Consider the following 22860-nt stretch of genomic DNA (forward strand, 5'->3'; position numbering starts at 1 on the left):
TTAAATCCAGTTTTTAATTAATGGAAGCTGAATGTAATCTGCTCAAGTATGACCCAAAGTGACTGCAGCTTTAAATCAGACTCATCATGTTTATTAAAGTAATTTTGATTTATTTCATATTAGATAGCACCTGAAGTTGGCAGAGTTAAACATATTCCAACACCACCTTTTTAATTCCAGGAATAGCACTGGCTCCTGGCTGAAAAAGTTCCACTTTATGTTCCCATATGCAAATTCTGCATTTTTTCCATATGTAGTTGACACAATTACAGTCCACCCATATTACTGGGAAAAAAGTGTCAGTAACAGAAAGGAGGCTTTGTGCTGCTGAGATACATAGATACAAACAGGTTAAAGACAGAAGCCAGCCTGGATGTAAATTCTTCCTACTCAGAAAGCTAGTGCTACAGTCACCACACTCAGGCTACCAAGATCTTAGACGTCAAGATTTTCACTGTTGTAATTCCAAATCCTATTGAATTAAAGGATAAACAAATTTGGGCTTTAGGCCTGACTACCAACTTGCCTTGTGCTAACAGAATGTAGTCAAACCCTGTTGGGGGCCACATGGATCCCAAAATGATGAGGTGGGTGGGAGGGGTGGTTGGGTTTTTGGTGTTTTGGTTTTTGGTTTGGGTTTTTTTCAGTTGTTGCTGTTTGTTTGTTTGTTTGGAGTTTTGGGGTTTTTTTGTTTTCCTTTTTATTCTTGTTTGTTCATTTTGGGGATTGGGTTTGTTGTTGTTTTGTTTTTTGTCGGGGTATTTTGGTTGCACCAAGTAAAGCCTGAAAAACTTGTGTTCCTGGATACTGAATTGCATCCTTCGTCTCCATCGTCTCCATATGACATCCCTTTTCACAGCTTTTAAGGATCAATGGGACACTATCACCCTTAACAGTCACAGTATCTACTAAAACATATTTGGAAATTGGGTTTAAATGTTTAGTGATTGCTGTTCTCTGGGAAGAGTATGTCTTCCTTCATTTTTATATGTTTTTAAGCAAACAGTGCCTGAGTAAATTAAGTCCAATGGTCTCAATTCCAATGAAGTTGCTGTAAATTAAAGAAAAAAATAGGACAGCAAAGAAGAGAAAGTCAGACTTTATCACCTTATTCACATTTACAATATAAATGTAATTACTCTGACTTGAAATGAAAGAAGTATCCTAGCTGCAAATACTGCAGTTTATATTAATTAGTGAGCTATTTTCACAGTGAGTAAGGTGTAAAAGTGGATGTCAGGTGTTCTCTGCTCATCTTTTTTACAACTAATGATTGACAAGAATGATAATAGGTCAAACAAAACAATTTATATTGCCTAATTATTTCAGTAGTAGTTCTTCATTTATCTTCTTCCATTGCAAACCACAAATTATTTATGACTATTAAATCTTCAAGACACTAACACCTTATCATTTGTCTAAGGTAGCTTAATTTTATAAGTAGGCACTATGTTGCAGGTACTCTTGTTATGGGAAAACAAGCAAAGAAGATAGAAATTATATTTTGCAGGGGCAAATAACTTCGTATTTTCTTATGGAGAATTTTGCATGCCTCAAAAGTACTGTCAACCGCAAATATGCCAGCATTTCAAAGAATGGTCACAAAAGGCTGTATAATGGGGAGCACGTAAATAAATTCCACCTTCCTTTAACAAAGGAGACCTTGCTCTATCAGGATCTATTCTGTGTTTCTGACTCTACTATGAACTCTGGAAGCAACACTGTCTAGCAGGGGACTAAGAGGTTGCAGGACCAGTCCCTCTGTCGAAGCGCTCTTCAGCAACAACATTTTACAAAGCCTCAGACTCTGGGCAGGTACCCACCTCAATGACACAGGAGATATAAACAGTGCAGTTCTCTCCCACCGTGAGACTGGACATACTGATGCAAAAGCCATTCATTCTCCTCCCCATGCTAATATTCTTGAGCTTCATCCTACAAGACTAATAGTCATAAATGCAGAAACTGCAATTGTGGGGACCATTACATTGAACCCGACACGGTTAATTTCACTACATTTCTCTGGAGGCAAATTAACAATAAATGTAACAAGAATCAACAACAAAAAAAAACACACCACTTAGATCAGGTAGCACTGCTTCTGTTTATAAGCAAACCTAATTGTTTAAGTCACAAACAATTGCACTCACTTGCTCTTATTCACAGTTAGTTCAAGATGAATAAAACTCATGGGTTCTATGGGCCTGGAGAGAACTTATTTTTATGAAAAAAATTATATAGATAAAAAGCATGCTCTGCTGTACCTCACTAAATCTGCAGGCTTTAAGCCACTTTAGTGAAAATGCTATGGAAAAACAGCAGCATAATTAATATGGTAGTTTAACTGGGGAGTTTGTTGAATATAGATCAAGTTCCAGTTTCATATATATGGCATTTTTCAGAGTCATTCATAGATTGTGAAACAGAAATGAAAGCTGACATCTGCTAACAGAGCATTTCCTAATATATGTAGATATCTTCCATCAGTATCTTTTTTTTTTCCAAGGAAGACTGTCCTTATCTCCCATTAATTCTAACCATATAAACATTTCATTCACTTTTAGTTTGCATTCATCTGTTTGTCTTGAGTGCTGTAATTTATTAAGACAACAGGAAATTGACTGGGTAAAGTCATCGGTGTTCATGCTACTTACTATAATACATAAATTCCTACATAATTGAGAATTAAAAGAAAAACACATCTTCACCAAATCTTGATTTATAAGATACTTAATGCACTTTATAATGGTAACTTGTTCTAAAAGAATTACTAAGTAGTAACAGGCAACACAATAAACAGTTATGGTACAAGAAACAGAAGTAAAAATGCAAGTAATTGAATGTATATTTAAAGAAGTACAAACTGGGTAATACTCAGCAACTGAAAAACAAAAACCCAGTTTTAGGCATATTCTTCCTAACCTACTAGTTGATGCATACTTGTTTGAAACAAACAAGGCAAGGAAGTAGAAAACAACCATTATTCTGCAGCTCTCGAAAAAGACTTCTCAGGGCCGTTATCTGATTTCATGAAGTGCATGTATATATACACAGCAAGTAGAGTCTACTGCTTGGAAATATCACTGTGAGAGACTGATCTGAAATCAGACTCCACTGTCCATTATCTCAAAGATTGGTTGGTCTGAGGAACTGAAATGGGATTCCACTGACCATTGTCTCAGAGATGGGTGGGAGGAGTTGAGATAAGATTCTTTCATCCATTGCTTGGGAGAAGGGAGTAAGGAGCTGAATTGGGACTCCATCATCCATTACCTCGAGGACTGGCGTGAGGAATTGCTACCCATTATCCTGAGAATTGCTGCAGACAGGTGTGTGTGCAGACACACGTGCAACTGAAGAGCTGGCTGCAAGACCAGGGAAACTGGCCCACCAGGAACACGCAATACATGACATGAAGAACAGAGGTACTCCCCCCAATTCATTATAAAGTGTGAAAAAGTAATCATCAAGGCACATCGCCAGGGAGCCATTACCATGAGGATGACTCCAGAAGGACACTTCCATGAGGACACTCTCCACCAATGACTACTACGGACCCTGAGGGACACCCTCCATAAGACATGGCCATGAGGGCAACTCCAGGAGGCACACTCCACAGGGTACCTGCAAGGGGATTCCAGAAGGATGCCTCCAAGAGGACACCCACCTCCAACGTACTTTTGCGGGACACTCTGCTCCAATGCCAACTAAAAACCCTGAAGAACTCCCAACACTGACGATGATGACAATGGATCCCCGGGACACCACTGGATCCACAGTGCTGACTATCTCTCTCTCTGAACCCCAAATCCTTGCTTCATTTTCTACCTTTTTTCCAATCTGTCCTACTGCTATCCCCTTTATTACAATAATTCCCCCTTTTCATAAAAAGTGTCTTTTTGTAATTTGCAATAAATAAACTCTCTGATTACAGTACTTGACCTCGTCTGCATCTTAATTTCACTCTTAGGATCACAAACTGAAACAGGGTCCAGCACTGGGTTTTTTTCTCCAATCGGACCCTGACAATCACAAAACCAAGGCAAGTCTCTAGTCAACAGGCCCACTGCCTTGAATTCAGAGAATGAAATAAACATTTCCCACATCATTTTTGGGTGCCTCAGAAGATGCATAAGGTGATAATGGCCTAGTTAGGGCCATCACATTCTTCCTTTTTTCCCCAAGCATTAGCAATATAGAAGTAGAAGGTACTGGCCTGGGTTGACTGGCTCTGACTGCGCACACTCTAGCAAGATATGAATAGGGCTTAATTGATACATAAACTGACACAAGCAGCAGGATAATATTATCAAGAGTCTTTTCTATCTCATTGTCGGAGACAAGGATAACAACTGGACAACAACTGAACAGGCATTACACATATGCACATATAGAATCATAGAATAGTTGAGTTGGAAAGGACCTTAAGATCATCTAGTTCCAACCCCCCTGCCATGGGCAGGGACACCTCACACTGAACCATGTCACCCAAGACTCCATCCAACCTGGCCTTGAACACTGCCAGGAATGGAGCACTCATAACTTCCTTGGGCAACTCATTCCAGTGCCTCGCTATGCTCATAGTAAAGAACTTCTTCCTTCTATCTAACCTAAACTTCTCCTGTTTAAGTTTGAACCCATTATTTCATGGGCATGTTTTGTTTTGTGCTCCCTTTCCTCCTGCCTCCAAAGATATCCTTTTCCAGTTTCTCTCCAGAAGTCAGTAATCTAACAGAAATCTAACAGTATTTGAAATTAAATCCAGGACAGATGTGCCAGTCCTGCTTTGGATCCTGACTTGCAATTTGCCCACTTGAAGGAGCTATCCAGCTCTAACATAAATAATAAAACCACAGTATGAGAACTGCTGGAGCCCTGAAAATGAGAGCTGTCAGCATGGTGAAACCAAACCAGAATACAAACAGATCTACTAACCCAAAACTCAGGAAATGTTTTTGAAGACCAAATGATTATAAACATGTACATGCTGCCCTATCAAAGAGATAGTAACTACCCAATTTTTTCATTCTATTATAATTACAGCCTAAGAGCTATCTTTTTACACAGCTGTGTAAACTCTATCACCTTGAATGCACAGCGCATAATTAGTCCAACAACCACAACCTCAGTTTTTTTTCTACTTACCTTGTTTGTAGGAAACCTGCCTTTTATTTGTGCTATGTTACCTCTGATCCACAAGGGGTAACCGAGGGAGTGTCTTACTATGCACCAAACCCCTTTCTTTTAAGCTAGTTATAATGTCATGATGAAACCTACATGAACTAATGACAATAAAAATAAATATAAAAACCAACCAAACAAACAAAAAAACCCCAAAACCCCCTACAAACCCCAAACTAAAACTAAATAAAAAAGACCTAACACAAAACCCCAAAGCTTTGTGGAGTTCAGATAACCAAATTTGAATTTCCCAGATGTAGCAGTGCACATTATATCCAGTCTTAGAATCACTTCACAACTGTAATTCACCATTCCATGAGGATCTAAATGGCTGGTTATAGACATGACTCCTTAATTCTCAGTTTGGAAATCCTGTTATAGGTTCAACATGTGCCTGAGTGAGCAACTGTAGTGCCCAGTCCACTTATCTGGTCAACACTTTCTTAACAGTGCACAGCAAATTTCGCACATAATGAAAGCCATATTTAAAGCTGTAATAACAATTCAGATTATTACAGCTAGAAAAGTAATATTTGTTTGATGATGAACAGAAGTCTTCTGTGAAATTTACCAATATTCTCTTCATTCTTGAGTGAAGGTGTTTATAAATAAAATTTTTCATTACTTTAACACTGGTTTGGTTTAAATATATTTATTTATAACTGACTTTTGTAACAGGGAAACAAACTAATACAGATCATGTTAAATTTGTCATGTAGCTTTTCTATTACACTTCGCAATTATTAGGGAAAATAACTGTGATAATTTTCTGTATGCACCTCATTTATTAAAGAGTATATTCTATATACCACTATTGTTCCACAAGACTTTTGCTCTGTTATGGTATAGAAAGTTTGTTGTAAAACTTGCAACAAAAAGCAATACAACAAATCATAAAAACTAATTACATCATATCCAACAAAATTCTAATATCTCAGATTAAACCATGCAAAGAAGATTAGTTACAAGAAAGAAAATCCATTTGTGGGTATTGTTCCACAACAGGAGCTTGTTTGCAGAGGAAGTTTATTTCAGTACATTGGTGAATTTTACATGCACATCACTCAATCCAAACAGTCCCTAATATTAAGCTGAGCAGAAAAAAAGAATTGTTTTTGTGAAAGCTTTAAAGATTTCATTCAACCTCAGGAACTCCCAGATGAACAATGTGTGGAAAATGACAGAAGCTAGAAAAGGTAGTACAAGGCCCCAGTGTAATTTCCAGACATAAGTTATGTGAGAGGGGCTTGAATTTTGGTTCCCTAGAATGCAAGGGGGTCACTACAATGATTAAAGTACTTGCTATGCAGGAGCGCCTCTCTCTCGAGGAACTTTACTGATCTTTTTAATTTCCCAAAGAAGTGCCCATTTAGAACAAAAAATCACCCCTCAACCAACCAAAAAAACCTTCTCATATCTAATTCCTATATTTGTATTCCAGAGGCATCAATCATCATTTTAATATTATTAGGTCTCTGCAGAGATAAGAGAGTGTTTACAAATATCATACTTCACTGAACAATTGACACACATATTGGTTTCCTGGCTCTCAGTTCATAAGCTTGACAAGCAAGAAGCAGTGACAACAAATCAAATTGAGGTTCCAGGACACATCAGGCATTCTGAAGGTACTTGGACATTTAATTACTTACTACCACCCACTTAGGTTCCTCATAGATTGCTTTAGATTCAACCAGACAGCAACAATTCTTATTTTGTCATTGAACAAGTGAACACCTACAACCTAATAACCAGGGCAATATCTATGCCATACCTTCTCCCTTGCCCTCTCTCCCCCACTCTTTCAAACCTTCTATGCTTGGATGTGAGATTACAGTTTAAAGTAAAAATCCTAATGTACCAGGAAAAGATTTTTCTGCAATAACTGGCCTACAGAAACTAGCACAGTGTCACCTTCTAAGTATTTCCCTTCTCCATCTCACTCTTCTTTTTCCCTGTCACTCAGAACCTTAAAAAAAACCTACTCAGAACTGTCTAGGAGAAAAAAGACTTAAAAAAACCTCAACTAAACAATACAAAACACCAACTTGAAGATTTCATCAAACCCACTGCGTAGGTTAGCTGGGAAACCAGAAATGTTCTCAGTTTTACAGTGCTGGACATCTGCATGAAGCTTCTGCAATTGACAAATGAGTTTGGGAGAAATATTGTTCTTTCAACAATGATTTTTGTTTTCCATTGTCGTGGTTTAAGCCCAGGCCGTAAATCAGAACCACGAAGTCCACTTCCCCCCCCCACACACCTTTCTTCCCTCCGCTTCTGGAAGGACGGGGAGGAGAATCAAAAGAATGCAGCTCCCACGGGTTGAGATAAGAACAGTTTAATAACTAAGGTATAACACAAATCACTACTGCTACCACCAATAGTAATAATGATAAAGGAAATAACAAGGAAGAGAATACAACCACTCACCAACCGGTACCTCACCCCCACCCTGCCATGATCCAGCCCTTCCAGGCACTCTCAGTTCTACCTCCTGGGCATGACGTGCTGTGGTATGGAATACCTCTTTGGCTAGTTTGGGTCAGGTGTCCTGTCCCTGCTTCCTCCCGGCTTCTCCTCCTCCCTGGCAGAGCAGGAGACTCACAAAATCCTTGGTCAGGGTAAACATTCTGACCCACAACTGAAAACATCGGCTTTATCAGTATTATTCTCAGGTCGAAAGTCAAAACACAGCACTGCACCAGTAGAAAAAATGACTGCTACTGCTAAACCAGGACAGTATCCACCCCTTATTCCATACCATTCACGTCATGCTCAGATCCCACATTTTCAATATACCCTCACTCTCATCTCAGTGCACTCTTATCTTAGTGCACAGACCAATCCCTATAAAGCTGCTGAGTCCATTCAGTCCATGATGTTGGGCTCCATCTCTTGTAACAGTCTTTCAGAGCAGGAGAGGCCCATTGCAAAGTCCACCCCTCGATCATGAGTCCATCTCTATGTTGCATCTCTGCCCTGATGGCCTGAAGTGTCATGGGCCCATCAGGCTCAAAATAATTCACCCTCCCCTGCAGCAGTCTCTGCAACTTGTTGTTGGGGACTCCATACAGCTGCCTTCCATCTCCGACGCTTCCAAAACACCGGAGGGGCCCAGTGGATTAGATACTCGCCCATACTGTCCCACACACCGTGACACTCATGGCTGTCCAGCCTTGGGGAAAACCTCTCGGTCCCCCTGTATTGTCTAAACCCAGACAAGACCCAAACCTGACTCTGCTTGACTCTTGGGATCAGCCAAAATGGCCGTGGGTAGAACACACTCTGTGTGTGTGCCAACATGGTGATCCCCATCACAATCAGCGGGCAGATTCCAAGGGTACCCAGAGGCCATTCAAACCCTTCAGAACTCTCAAATGATGCTTCTGTGCTTGAAGGCTCTCTCACCACCAGCTTCGCTTTTTCTGAGTCCAGATCTTCCTCCTCTGCCTTGCTGGAAAGTGCTGCGGGGTCTCCTGTGTCCTCCTGGGGCTCGGGCTCACGGGGCTCGGCAGGCTGCTGCTGGGGAATGCTCTCGGCCACCGCGGGGCTGGGCTCGGCCGTGGGGCTCGGCTCCTCCGCCGCCTCCTCCCGCTGCTCGGCAGCCGCCTCCTTCCCCTCCTCGGCAGCCGCCTCCTTCCCGGCCTCCGGCCCCGCTCCCGCCGCCGCTTGGTTCCCGGGGCTGCTCTCCCGGGCCGCTTCGGCCGCCGCCGGCTCCCGGGGCCGCTCCCCCTCAGCTCCCCGCAGCCTCACAAAGACGGAGGCGAGGACGAGGGCCAGGACAGTGAAGAGCAGCGGGACGGCCAGGTACAAGTCCACGGCCACGTCCATCCCGCCCTGCTGCCAGAGCCCCCCCGTATCGCAAGCCATTACAATAAAGTACAATGAAACAAGAACCTTAGCCCAAGGCCCACACTCAATAAACACTAACACAGCAAATACCGGCTCCAAGCAAGCTACGACATACAGAAACTGTGGTATCAAAAAGAACAACTTTGAGAGCCCATAAATCAGCATTGTGCCTCAGTCAGTTCTGCCGTTATCTCAACCCTTCCTGCCCCACGTTGGGCGCCAAAATGAACTGTCGTGGTTTAAGCCCAGGCCGTAAATCAGAACCACGAAGTCCACTTCCCCCCCCCACACACCTTTCTTCCCTCCGCTTCTGGAAGGACGGGGAGGAGAATCAAAAGAATGCAGCTCCCACGGGTTGAGATAAGAACAGTTTAATAACTAAGGTATAACACAAATCACTACTGCTACCACCAATAGTAATAATGATAAAGGAAATAACAAGGAAGAGAATACAACCACTCACCAACCGGTACCTCACCCCCACCCTGCCATGATCCAGCCCTTCCAGGCACTCTCAGTTCTACCTCCTGGGCATGACGTGCTGTGGTATGGAATACCTCTTTGGCTAGTTTGGGTCAGGTGTCCTGTCCCTGCTTCCTCCCGGCTTCTCCTCCTCCCTGGCAGAGCAGGAGACTCACAAAATCCTTGGTCAGGGTAAACATTCTGACCCACAACTGAAAACATCGGCTTTATCAGTATTATTCTCAGGTCGAAAGTCAAAACACAGCACTGCACCAGTAGAAAAAATGACTGCTACTGCTAAACCAGGACATCCATTTATAAATGTAGCTGACAAAATGGGTGCATACTAATGCTTTTCAAATTATAAGGCATCTCAAACAAGAGAAGTGACTCAATCCATGTGATTAGGAACAAGCATCAAGCATCGTTTCAAAAACTTACGGATAAAACTTCTGCTATTATATAGATGAACAGGAAGAATTTCAAACCCATTTAAAGTGAAACTCCAATACCCCAAAATCCAAAAAGTCTGAAAATTTTTTAAAAAATTATTACATTTGCATTTCGTTTCCTGTTGCTCTACATGACTCAAAGGCCTTGGAGAAAAATGCTGTTCTTCAGTCATATATAGGTAAGAGCGACTGTAAAGTGAATTAACTTATTTTCTGTACCTTAGAAATACTACCTTTTAAAAAAATTCTATCGATTTGCATTTTTTTAAAAAAGATCGTACTCCGGTCTCTTAATAATGTTATAACTGCTGCGCTATAAGACAAATGAGCTCTAGTATCACACAAAAGAATATTTCCCCTTTCAAAATACAATTATGTTATAAAGGCGAAAAGTACATATGCCATACACGTACTTTTTTTTTTTTATTCTCCCATGTATTTTAAGACATTCCTGACATTTGAAATAGTGAAGATTTTGCCCAGTGGAGGATGTGGCTGTGCCGTAACAATTTGTCTATTTCCTCCATGGCTTGGATTTTTTTAAAACACTTAAAGCACTTGAAATAATGCCCATCTTCAGTCTTAATTTTCTGGTTACAGATGTGGTTTAGCTTTTTTTATGTTCCTGTTTTTAAGACATTTATATTTAAAAAGTAAGCACAGGCTTACTTAGACTTACATTAGAGCAGTGTGCCTGCTCTAATGTCACTAATGGAACTTAAATGATTCTTTTTTGGCAATTTAGAGTTAGTTCCTTTTTTTTATTTGAATTTTTTAAATCTAATGCTTTGTGGGGTTGATAACTGTAAACAAGAAAGTGCCTGCAGTATTGCAGTATGATAGCAGACTTTGGGCATGAACAAGTATCAATCTCTGCTTATCCATTACTCCAGGAACTTCCATCTCCCTCAAACTATTAATTTATACACAGAAAGGTACAAAAAAAGAATAGGAAATAAAATATTTATGAGTCTATGCAACCCTTTCAATTTCTAGGATGCTTCCAACCTTTTCAAGGAAACCAGTTGGCTTCTCACTCCAGTGAGAAGCATTAGGTGGTGGCATTACACCTCAAGGTACGTAAGAAGAAATTTCATATTGCAGCAGAACTTTGAAAACCCACTGTATTATCACTACTCATTAGCCTTGAACTTCAACTGTTAGAGAGAAGCATAAGCCATAAACAGGCTAGTACTGTTAAACTTCATTTTTACTGCAAAAGGTGGGAGAAATATTATAAAAGGCAGCAGGTTGTCTTCTAAAAGTAGTTACTTTACTGCTTCTACAGGCATCTTGATTGGGTATACAGAATAGAGCAAAAATAGCAGGGTGCAGGAAAAGGCAGCATGGCAAAAGCTTTGGAGATTTTCCATGGCTAATGCAGCACAAGACAAAAGAGAAGCCATAGCCTTGAGAAATGGTCAAATCAGAGGGGAAGGAGAGAACTGATTTTTCTGCATGGGCAAACATGAATTCTCTTCCTTGAAGCAAGAAAAGAAATAAAAGCTACCAGGAATTTTCAGGTGGGAATAGAAGGGCAAATTAAGTCTGTTCATAGAAAATGTTTGTGTTGCCCCTCTGGACTCAGTGAAGAGGATTTCAGGTCCATGCCTTAGCTAAGTGCAGCTGTTAGCCTGGGGCAGTACAGCATCCTGAGTGAAAGCAGACTTACAAACAGGACTGTCTTAACTTATTAAAGGTGCAAGGTTAATACTGACAACATGCTTGGGGGCTAAGACACTTCAGCAATCAGCAGCACATTTAACTCCAGCAGATGAACTTTAGTTATAAACTGAAATTATTTAAAAAGAAAAAAGAAAAAGAAAAAAGAAAATCTATATTCAGTGGAAACCTGAAAGGAGTCAAGAATGCAGCATTTCAGCCTATAGGTTTTTGCCATTATCATGTCATTTCACTCATGCTTACATATCCCTTTGAAAAACACTTAAAAATACAAGAAAATATTTTGATGTTCATGTTGTGGAAATGCTCTATAAATCTCTACATTTTCAGTAATTGAGGTGTGAACACAGGGAACAAGCCACACTAGGATCGTTAGGTACTAAAGCATTAGTTTAACATAAAAACCCCATAATCTTATCCTGTGTTTGTTGCTAACAACTTGATGAATTAAAAAATTAAAAATACAGTAATACCTAAGAATTCCAGGCTTCCTATGTTAAATCATAATACCATAAAGAAGTAGCAGTACTGCATTTTTAATTTGAAATCAATGAGTTTCAAAATAAATGTTTTAAAGACTACAGGAAATAGTGTCAGAATTATACTAAATAAGTATTTTCAGGAATTTGAAATGTGATCTCAAATCCATTGTTTAGTTGAATTTTCTGCAAAAAATCCTTTCCCCACAAAATGCAGTGTTTTGTTGTAACATTAACAGCACCAAAAAACAACAACAAAAAAATTAGCAGTATGGAAATAAATAATTAAATACAACTTGAATTTGTGAGATAAATAAAATACCCTCAACATCTCTGAAGTGATTCTATTTAATGTTTGAATGCAGTAAGCTTTTTCCAAGAGACCCTTATAAGAACTCATTTTTTACATACAACTCAAGGAAACAGCTATTGGCTTCTCTTCTCCATCACTCATTACTCTGTGTGTAACACTCTTTGAAAAGACTAGAATGGAATAAAAATCTTGTGCTTTTTTTCATGGGAAGCAGCATCAGTGATCAGCTTTTTGTTGAGAATGCACTAGAATAATGTGTATTGCCTAAAATATTACAAATAATCTAATGGACTCCTAAATGACCTTGCCTTCCCTTGTTCCTTCTGCTCACTCCGATATTAAAATAATTCAGTTTAAAAAGTTTTCTTGAAAACAGAGACTTAGACATCATCAAATGCTCATAACCGCATCTATTGGTTTTCAGATACGTATATGAAGTAATTAATGTTCAGCTACATGAGCAACAGATTAATATTTATATGAAGCCATACACATATTTTATATTGGAGAACATCGTTCTTCATCTCAATCAGAAGAGTCATCTTAGATTTTAGAGAAAAATAAGTATTTGAAAAAAATTCTCTGAATATTACAGAACACTTAATAAATTAAGTAGTCTATTTCACATGAATGCATATAAATATTCTTATAGGGAAAGACTGCCTTTGCATCAGAAATGCAAGCTGGTTTTCTCTTTAGTTTTGGTTACCATGTAATCAGCACATGATGGCTTTTCCTCAGTGAAAACATAATTTCTAGCATAAATAATATTAATGCTTTTAATTTTTTTTCAGCAGCATAAATACTTTTATCCATGTAAAATGAGTCAAACATAGAGAGGAACCCAAAGAGAACACAGCAAGGAATATTTTTTCAGTGAGAATCTGGCAGCAGCTGCACTGAAGGTGCCAGATTGGTGGCCCAGGAGACTGGGTCAGAGCAACATCCAACATCCATCTCCCTGTCCATAGCGCCAGCACCTTCTCCAATGCAGATAGCAGACCTACACCTGTGCAAATACCAGCCCTCAAACAGGTAGGATGCTGGAACCAAAAGCTACAAAGGCATACACTATGGAGCAGGATGCAGAAGCATGGCTTTTGCAGCTTGTGTTAGCTGAAGTCAAGTTCAGAGAGGAAACGGGGAGGAGAAAACCTGCTGGCTTTGTGACTGATGCAGTATTTTATCAGAACCCAACCACATGGTTAAAAGGCAAGAACTAGTTTATTAGGAAAGATACAGATACAGCACAAGAAAAGCAGTCCTGAATCTCCAGAAAGCTGCACAAAATGCAAGACCTCACACAACATCATCCATGGCAAGGAAGTCTGTGTAAGATTTCTTTGAAATCTTAGCAGAGCTATATACAGAATGAGATTAAAAAAAATTCATTTGGCTCAGCAGACAAAATAAGCAGTAATAATCTCATTGCTCTCCACAAAATCTATTGATTTTAAAGTACTCATTACTGAAGGGTTTTTTTTTATGTAAACTTTGGGACTTGCTACTTGGTGTCTCCATTATTGCATGGAATATGTGCTATTCCAGAAGAGCATGCCAGCCTGGATTTGAACGGTAAAACATCTCCAACAAACCTCTTGCCTTTTACTGCAACTGATACCAAGAGTAGTTATTTCAGCTCTGACCATCAAAGTATTCTGTACGTGACAGAAAAGTTACATCAAATTCTCAATAGAAGTACTCAATGATGATTTGCTCCATTTTTAGCACCATACTTCCTACCAGCCAGTTAAAAAAAAAGCACAACCGTATTACTGACACATATCAATATGAGTAGATAAAATGTTTTCCTGATTAATTATACATCACTAACTGCCTGTGTCTTGGTCATGGAGCTTTGACTGGAAAATATTTGAAACCTTTCCATGTGAAGGCAGTATATTTCTACTCTACTTTTTAATATTCCAAGCAATTTTCTGCTTGTTGGTCAACTTTCTATTTTAATAAATACCAGAAAATGAGGATGATTACATGGATCTTGACAGGTACGTGTCTCCTGTTACGACACCATTCTCCACAAAGACTTCATTGAGCTATAATACTGTGTTCAATTTGCTGCAGCACTAAAAAATTCAGTAAAACATAAGGAAAAAAACCAAACAAACAAAAACCCCACAACCCCCCCCCAAACAACAACAAAAAAAACTCAACAACAAAAAAAACCAAAGCCACCACAAAAAAACAAAACAAATTTTTTTCTGGAAGAGCTCTATTGTACAGTACATAAAATATCAGACTTCCACCCTTCCATCCAAGAAAAAAATAAGGCATAAAAAGAAAGAATAGACAACTATAGCCCTAAACTTTCCCACATAACTGTTAACAATAATGTCTGGAGGTTCTAAATCTCATGTGAATTGCCAAGAGACAGAATTTTGCCTCCCTGAGGCAGAAAAAGCAGTATCTTTTTGCAACCCATTTTAAATAAAAAAGCTGTAGTAAACTGATTACTACTGTTGTGCAAATTAAATTGTCACTGGGTACACAGAGCAGTTATATAAATGGCTAAGTGCAGCAAATACACAGGCCACAGACTTTGAAGGCAGGGCTGGAGGAGATGCAGCAGGCACTGCTTTCTGTCTCATTTTGCATCCAAGGTGTAGTTCTCTCTCCATGTCCATGCCAGCAGGGCCACAGCTGTGGGAGCACAACTACACACCAAAGCCTGCAGGTTAGTCCCATTTGAGGAACATCAGAGCCAACAAAACAGGAAGGAGGACATGGTTCTGAACTCATCCAGCAGGAGATAGTAAACATATTTGGTAAGTATATTTTTTTTACCTTACAGCTTAAGACTAAAGACAGACATGTCAAATGGGGCCCAAGACCTTTCATGACCTTGCAGCAACCTTTTGGTTTTCCCTTGTTTAATAGTCCCTCAGAAACAGTTCTGAGACCCTTGACAAACCAATCCAAGCATGTGAAATAGACATATGATGACCAGATGGCCCATACCCTCACGCTTCAATATCCATATGCTTCAAATACATTTTCAAATAGAAACTGCTAAAGAGTTGTGGTTTAGAGCTGCTAAGATCCTACTTGGCAGGAAAAATCTTCCAGAAATTGCAAAAACCCTTTTCACTATAGAAAGGTCTCAATAACCACACGTTGTATTACAAATTAAGCTGAATTGCTGCATATCACTGAGGCAGCAAACAATTTCAGTTCCCTCTAATGTCCTACTGGTAACACTACTTTTTTTAACTGTTGTTGTGGGAAGAAGCCTGAGTAAAAAAAAAAAAAATATTCTTGTGATTGGATTATTCTGATTGACAATACTGGACACAGAATTGATAACACTAAAAAATACTAATAAAATAAATGCTATAATTTTTGGTGATCCATTTATTTCCAGATTAAAGGCTGACTGAAATAAATAAAAATACTTCAAACTCTCAATTTTCTACAAAACATTAAAACCTTTTGAGCCATAAGGAGTATAATAGTCAAGAACGGAGTAATTTCAGTAACAGTAATTAAAGAAAATTTTATATATTTTATAGAATCAAAATTTCATCTTTACAAAAGCTTAAATAGTTTTTATTTTTATTCCAGCTAAGCATTCCTGAACCCACAGATCACAGGACTGGTTATAGATGAAACCTGAAGTACTGGTATTCAGGAGGCCAAGGTCTGCAAGAAAAGTAGACTCCTAGGCAAACTAAGGAAGTTGGGGGAAAAAAATAGCTTCCTTTAGCTTTTTTTCCTGCATTACAAATTATAAGGCCATGTTCCTTGGATTAGCAGTATTTATTCTTTATGACCCCATTAAATTGTAGAATTATAGACCATAGAATAGTTTGGATTGGAAGGGACCGTCAAGACTATCTAGTTCCCTCCCTGTCATAGGAGGTGACACCTTCCACTAGGCCAGTTTGCCCAAAGCCCTGTGCAACCTGGCCTGACCATAACAAACATTTGGCTTTTATTGCTTACTCTGGGCTTACCCAGAGTCCCTTTAACAAAACACTAGCAGCAATATAAACACATATAGAGTGAATTCCTGATCCCATTACCACCAACAAAAACTTCTGTTATGAAAGGTCAAAGTACAAAAAGGCAAGGCATATTTAAACCAGTCCCTATGATTTTTACTAATTTTATGGTAAACATAGATCACTGAACCAACATGGAAATGTATAGCTGTTTTTGTAGTCACTGAAGAGAAACAAGCATTCTTAGAATATTATGTAGCTGATCACATGGAAACACGTCCTTAACAACATCCTTGTACTTTTCATGAGGTGACAGTCCCTACTCCCCCAAGTGACAAATTTCCTTTTAGCTTTCCTGAGTTCCAGCAGTATCTCTCTGTTCAGCCAGGCTGGTCAACCTCCCTGCACATTGGTTTTCGGCACACAAGGACCACCTGCTCCTGCGCTTTAACGATTTCACTCTTGAAGTGTGTCTAGCCTTCCTGGACCCCTTTGTCCTTCAGTAATGTTTCCCAAGGAATTCTGCTAGCCAACATCCTAAACAGGCCAAAGTCAGCCCTCCAGAAATCTAAGGTGGAGGTTTTGCTGACCTTCTTCCTGACTTTTCCAAGGATTGAAAATTCAATCATTTCATGATTGCTTTGCCCAAGACATTTCCATTTTAACAAGCTGGAAACACAAAAGTAGAAATACAAGCCCAAAGGTCTTGGAGAGTAAAAGTCTTTGAAAAATCCTATATATTAAAGCAATACATTTATAAACATCTAAATACTTATTTGATAGGTCAAGAGTACAAACAAAAAAGATATGGCAGTAATGCTCCATTTTGCTACTTACAAGACTAAGACATCTGTCTATCCATGCTGGGTCTATCCTGAATAAAAGAGCAGTAGAAGGAAAGTAAGAAAGACAGAAAGGGGGAAAACAACAACAACAACAACAAACCAAACAAAAACCCAAGCAAACAAAAAAAAACCCACAAAAAAAAAACCACACACACACACACACCAAAAAAAAAAAAAATCCAAGAAAAAAAACCCCAACCAAACAAAAAAACAACCAAAAAACTATTTCAGCCTTATCAGAAGGAAATATTGTGGCACTGAAGAAGACAGATCCTAACCCATAGCAAGTCTTCTTTTTTTGAAATAGAATATGCTTGGACATGTGTCTGGTCTCCAGAAGGCTTTCACCTTTCCCCTTGTCACTGTCTTTCCTCTGGACATGCACCATCACTAACTCCTAAGTTTCATGACTGGCAAGTCAAGCTACAAAAATTCAATTTCAAGCTACAAAAAGCTTTCTACGACAGGGCTTGAGGAACAGTGAATATGGTCAATATGGGGTACAGCTACTTTCACTGATACAGAAATTATGACAAATAAGGACTTCTCAGCACTCAATATTTGTAAACTATAGCAGTGGTATATATTAGTAAACAGACTCAATCTGGATCTTGTCCACTAATGTGCAGTTATTTTTATTTTCACTCTGCAGTATATTTCCACAGCATTCAAATAACACTGCAGATGTTAATGCCTGTAAATCCCCACTTGTGACTATTCCATTGCTTAATGCTCCAGTTTTCTTTACCTAAAAATATTATATATTGAACATTATGTTTCTATTTACAATGAATAACTTTATTCCTTTCTGAGATAACCAAAATATTAAGATACAAGTCTTAATTTACAGTGAGTAATTTTAGTCTTTAAATAAAAGTGACTATATAATGTCACAGGAAAATATTTAATGAAAATTATCTATAATGTTAAAAAAATATTAGTAATGCCATTCTCAAATGCAAAGGAATGAAATATATTTATCATTCAGCAAAGAATAGGCTAATTTTTCTTAAGTACAAATTTTCAGAAATGACATGATTTATTATTTTATATTTCTTCAATTTATGTATTCTAAAATCATGAAATTTGAAGTGATTTTCAGAAAGGAAAATCAAATAAGGCATCAAAAACTATTCATTGCAAAGCCAAAGCACTCCAAGTCACTTCTATTTCTCACATGCCAGTATGAATTCTAAGAATTTAACTATTAAATTACAGTGCTCCACTAGCTTCTTACATGATACTTAATATACAGAAATTGCAAACAGTATGATATAAAATGCTCAAAATCAGTGTGAAGTTCAGTCCTCATCTGCACTAATTCATGCTTCTTAATGAAGAGGATATAATCCCCCTACAGAGTAGAGTGCGTACAACCCCCTATAGAGTAACAGGGTTTTGCACAGGGGTCCAACACTCCAGTAGTTCTACTGGAAGAATCTTGAATTATGCAATCTGCAACTGAATTTCCTTTTCCTCTCCACAGTTGCATCACATTGGCAACTCACAGTCCTATCTGGATCAATTTATATTTCAAACTCCTTCTTACCCCAAAAGGATGGTCAGTTAGACTAATGTGGAATATCTTTATTTTGTTCCCCAGGTGCATTATTTTCTGTTTTATACTACAGAATTTAATCTGTCTTTTTTCGAGGGGTGTAAAGGTTTAACCTGAAGCAACCACAGCCACTGGCTCACTCCTCTTGCTAGGTGAGAGAATCTCAAGAGCAAAAGTGAGAAAACTCATGGGTTGAGATAAAGACAGCTTAATAGATAGAGCAAAAACCACATGTGCAATCAAAGCAAACCAAGGAATTAATTCACCACTCCCTATGGGCAGGCAAGTGTTCAGCTATCTTCGGTAAAGCAGGGCTCCATCACACATAACCATTACTTGGGAAGACAAGCACCATCACTCTGAAGTTAAGTTTAGAGTTTCTTCTTTCCCCAGCTTTATATGCAGAGCATGACATCATACAGTATGGGATACCTCTTTGGTCAGTTGGGGTTCCCAGGTGTGTCCCCTCACACACCTTGTGCACTCCCAGCCTATTCGCTGGTGGGGTGCTGTGAAAAGCAGAAAGGCTTTGCCTCTGTGTAAGTACTGCTCAGCAATAATTAAAACATCTTTGTCTTACAAAAACTGTTTCCAGCACAAGTCCAAAACATAGCCCATACCAGTTACTACAAAAAACATTAACTCTATCCCAGCCAAAACCAGCACAGGGGAGGGGAATTGAGGTTTAGCGGCACCTTAAAAAAAAAAACAACAAAAAAGAAAAGCTCAACAGATCAATCTGCCTCCTCTGTTCACAATGCCACGTAACTTTGAATCTTTAGTAAATTTCAACAGACTACTACACTTTTTCTGCTAAAGCTATTACTGAAAACATTAAACAATATTGGTTCCAAGACTGATGCTCAGGAACTCTATTAAATAATCTTTCAACACATTCTCATTTCTCATTTTAACATGATTAATTCTGAGTCATGTTTATCATTCTAATTTATGCTTATTTTCTGGAAAGTTTACAGAAATATAAAATAATGCAATTCAACACCCTTGCTCAAAAAGTACTTGCTTATGTATGTAGCCTACAGTTGATTTACTAAAGGAAAATAAAATGGTTAAAACAACCTTACTGTGCTAAAAGTTACTGCCAATATATGGTATTGTTAAATTAAAAATTAATTGCCTGAAGAAACATACAGAAATGCGTACATGCGTACTCCAGATTTTTTATTTAGTGTTGCTTAATAATTTACAGCTTGAGTAAGAATGTGCCTCCTTCAGCATAAAAATGCTAATTGCATTAAAGAAGAAACAATCCCTGAAGCACAGGAGTGACCATTGAAACTTGTTAGCAAAAAATTAATACTCAGCACTGTAAGTCATTTTAACTTACTCTACAGTTGTAATGGCCACACAATTACAAATAGTAATAGAGATTTAAGATAAATGATCAAATGATAAATGATCAAATTAATTCTTAGTTTAGTAAAATAATTTGTTACTTCAGTCTGACAGACTGAATCCTAGAATGAGAAAAAACTCACAATTTTCCAGTTGGCTGTTTTTTGGGTTTTTTGGTTTTTTGCACTGCTTGTACAACTTCCGCTTTACATTCTACCCACTGCTGTGCTTTCAAAACAGATACTAGTGACCAGTGACCATTAAGCACAAACCCAACAAAACTGGGCTGGTTTGTTTGGGTTTTTTTCCCCTTCTATAAATGAAGATTAGCTCCAGCAAAATGCTTTGTTGGGTTTGAATGCATTGGTGTTCATTTTTTGAACTCAGATACTTTCAAGTCACAATTTCCTTCAGAAGTTTTGTGAAATTTTCATGTTCCCCTTTTTTAATTAAAGCAACTTGACAAAAATTTTCTCCAGACTTTTTTAAGTCACAGTGCATTTCTGGCAAAAACATTTCAATCAAATAATATCACCTTGACTATCCAAGAAATTACAAGATGCCATACACAACTAATTAGATACCCCAGCAGCTTTTCCATAGCAACATATTTCAGTTCTCAAACACAAAAAGTGTGGCTTGGGAAGGAGCACATATGACTATTCTCAAGAATTGTTACTCTTTACAGGTAGATTTTCATTTTTTAAAAGGGTAAAATCGTATCAAAATTTTTCACAAAATGTCACAATTACAGCACTTAATTTTGCCAAAGGCTATAAAAAGTTTAAAATTTTGTTTTGATTACTTGGTTGGTACAGAGATTTTATTTCCCATCAGAACACAGTACTGTAGGGAACATTGATCAAATAAACTCTCTCCTTGTTTGTGTCTCACCTAATTAAGTATTATAATTATAAACAGCTTCAGGCTGTCATAACTAGAGTCCTGCTGATTTTACTACTGTTGTATCACACACAGCTCTCTACTCACTGTCCAGTGACGTAGAGGCTGAACACTGTCCTTTAAAACTCCTGGCAACTGGGTAGCAGCGGAAGTCTTCAAAACCTGGATCAGACTGTGCACATTTAAAATTAATTTCCAGTCAGTCTTATTTTTGAAGAAGGACTGAACTTAGCACTCATCTTATTTTCCCTGAGAGCAGATCTTAGATACAGAGACATTGCTCTTCAAATATTTGTGGCATTTCAATTAAAGCAGCTTTAAGAAATTGCTTCCTGATCAAATGTCATCCTTGTTGTGGAATTAGTGAAATACTTATCAAAATGAATTTTAAATTATTTGCATGTATGTCCTGCCTAATTACATTTGCATATGCACTGTGCTAATTAGCCCAGTGGCTTTAATATGAATCAAAAAATTGATACTGTGAGTGTTCTCAGGTTTAACTTTTTGAAAATGCCATGATGGTTATAAAACGGCACAGCAATTTTGATTTACGTAGATCATTTCAAGCAGGGATAGTGGGAATGTGTTTTCTTTGCAGTGACATGGTGCAGAGAGGAGTCAATTAAAACTGTTCACGAACTACCAAAAGATAAAGACCACGTGAGGACAGGTGACACAATTTTTTACATGACTAGGACCTGAAATTTGTTGTAAAGTGGCTGAGGTTGTATTGTTCTTCCTGCATACACTTTCTGAAGTGCAATCCACTGAATCTCTTTCAACTTTGTGTCCGTTTGAATCCTGTTACCATTGACTTTCCTGGGTTCTGCTAGGCATTTGGAGTTTATGCATTCAATTACTCCCTTTTCCTTCTCTTTATGTATCACTGTGTGTCAATAACCATTTTTAAGCCCTTCTATTTCTTCGCTTACTTTTTGTAGGCAAGTTGGAAACAAAAAACACAACCAAATAAAAAATAAATAAATAAGTGAATAAAACCCAACACTGGGGTTTAAGACATGAGGCAGTTACTCCCATTTGCAATTATTCCCATTGCAGTAATTCCCAAACATATGCCAACAAACAAGTCTGAACTACACTGACACACTTGTTTTTAACTTTCATGTGACATGATCACATTGTGAAAAAGGTGGCAAATGCACAGAGTTTTCTAGTAGACTTTGGTATGGTCTCATGTGCATTGAGAAATTTCCCAATAGAGAAGATGAGGCACAGTATTCTAGAGTGATGGTAAAAAGCAAGAAAATAACATCCTGCCTTTCTTCTAATAGAATAGAATACTACAGAGATACTTTGAGGGTGCTCAGGATTGGCTTGCTGTGAACACAGTTCTGAATTTTTTACAGAAGGAAGTTTTTTGGGATAAGACTTAGTAAATGGAACTCTATGTTCCAGTAAATAGAAGAGAACTGATTTTGTTGTTCTTTTCACCTGTTCCTCCTGACATATTTTTATTCTCTGTTCCCAGCATCATTTACAGAGATCAACACAGAATATTCCTGTTCTAAACTTCAGAACTTTTCACAGTGCATGGCACGTATTGGAAAGCCAATGTAAATTCCTGCTACCCTAAATATGTAACATCATTTTAAAGACTAACCTTAGCTAATTAATTAGAAAAAAATATTTTCTTTGTAATTTTGGTATATAATGTACTTATCACTTTCCTAATATCTAGATCAAATTTTGCTTCTCTTCCCAGAATTTGCAAAGAAATGAACAAGTTCAGGCCCCCAAAAAGTCCCTTGAACTGCAAAAGTTTCAGAAAATAACTAAACTACAGAAAAACA

The 22860-nt window shown here is 38.2% G+C and overlaps 1 protein-coding gene across 1 annotated transcript; it reads right to left on the reverse strand.

Annotated features, from left to right (window-relative positions):
• Positions 1-2848: 2848 nt before the first annotated feature.
• LOC308224271 (uncharacterized protein) lies at positions 2849-9015 on the reverse strand (the record flags this gene model as incomplete). Its single annotated transcript, XM_080624023.1, has 3 exons — positions 2849-2881; positions 3679-3858; positions 8503-9015. The coding sequence occupies 3 exons, from the start codon at positions 9013-9015 to the stop codon at positions 2849-2851; spliced, it is 726 nt and encodes a 241-aa protein (XP_080480149.1).
• Between the last annotated feature and the right edge of the window lie 13845 nt (positions 9016-22860).

This window comes from Psittacula echo (genome assembly GCF_963264785.1).
Source record: "Psittacula echo genome assembly, chromosome: 7".
NCBI lineage: Eukaryota > Metazoa > Chordata > Aves > Psittaciformes > Psittacidae > Psittacula > Psittacula echo.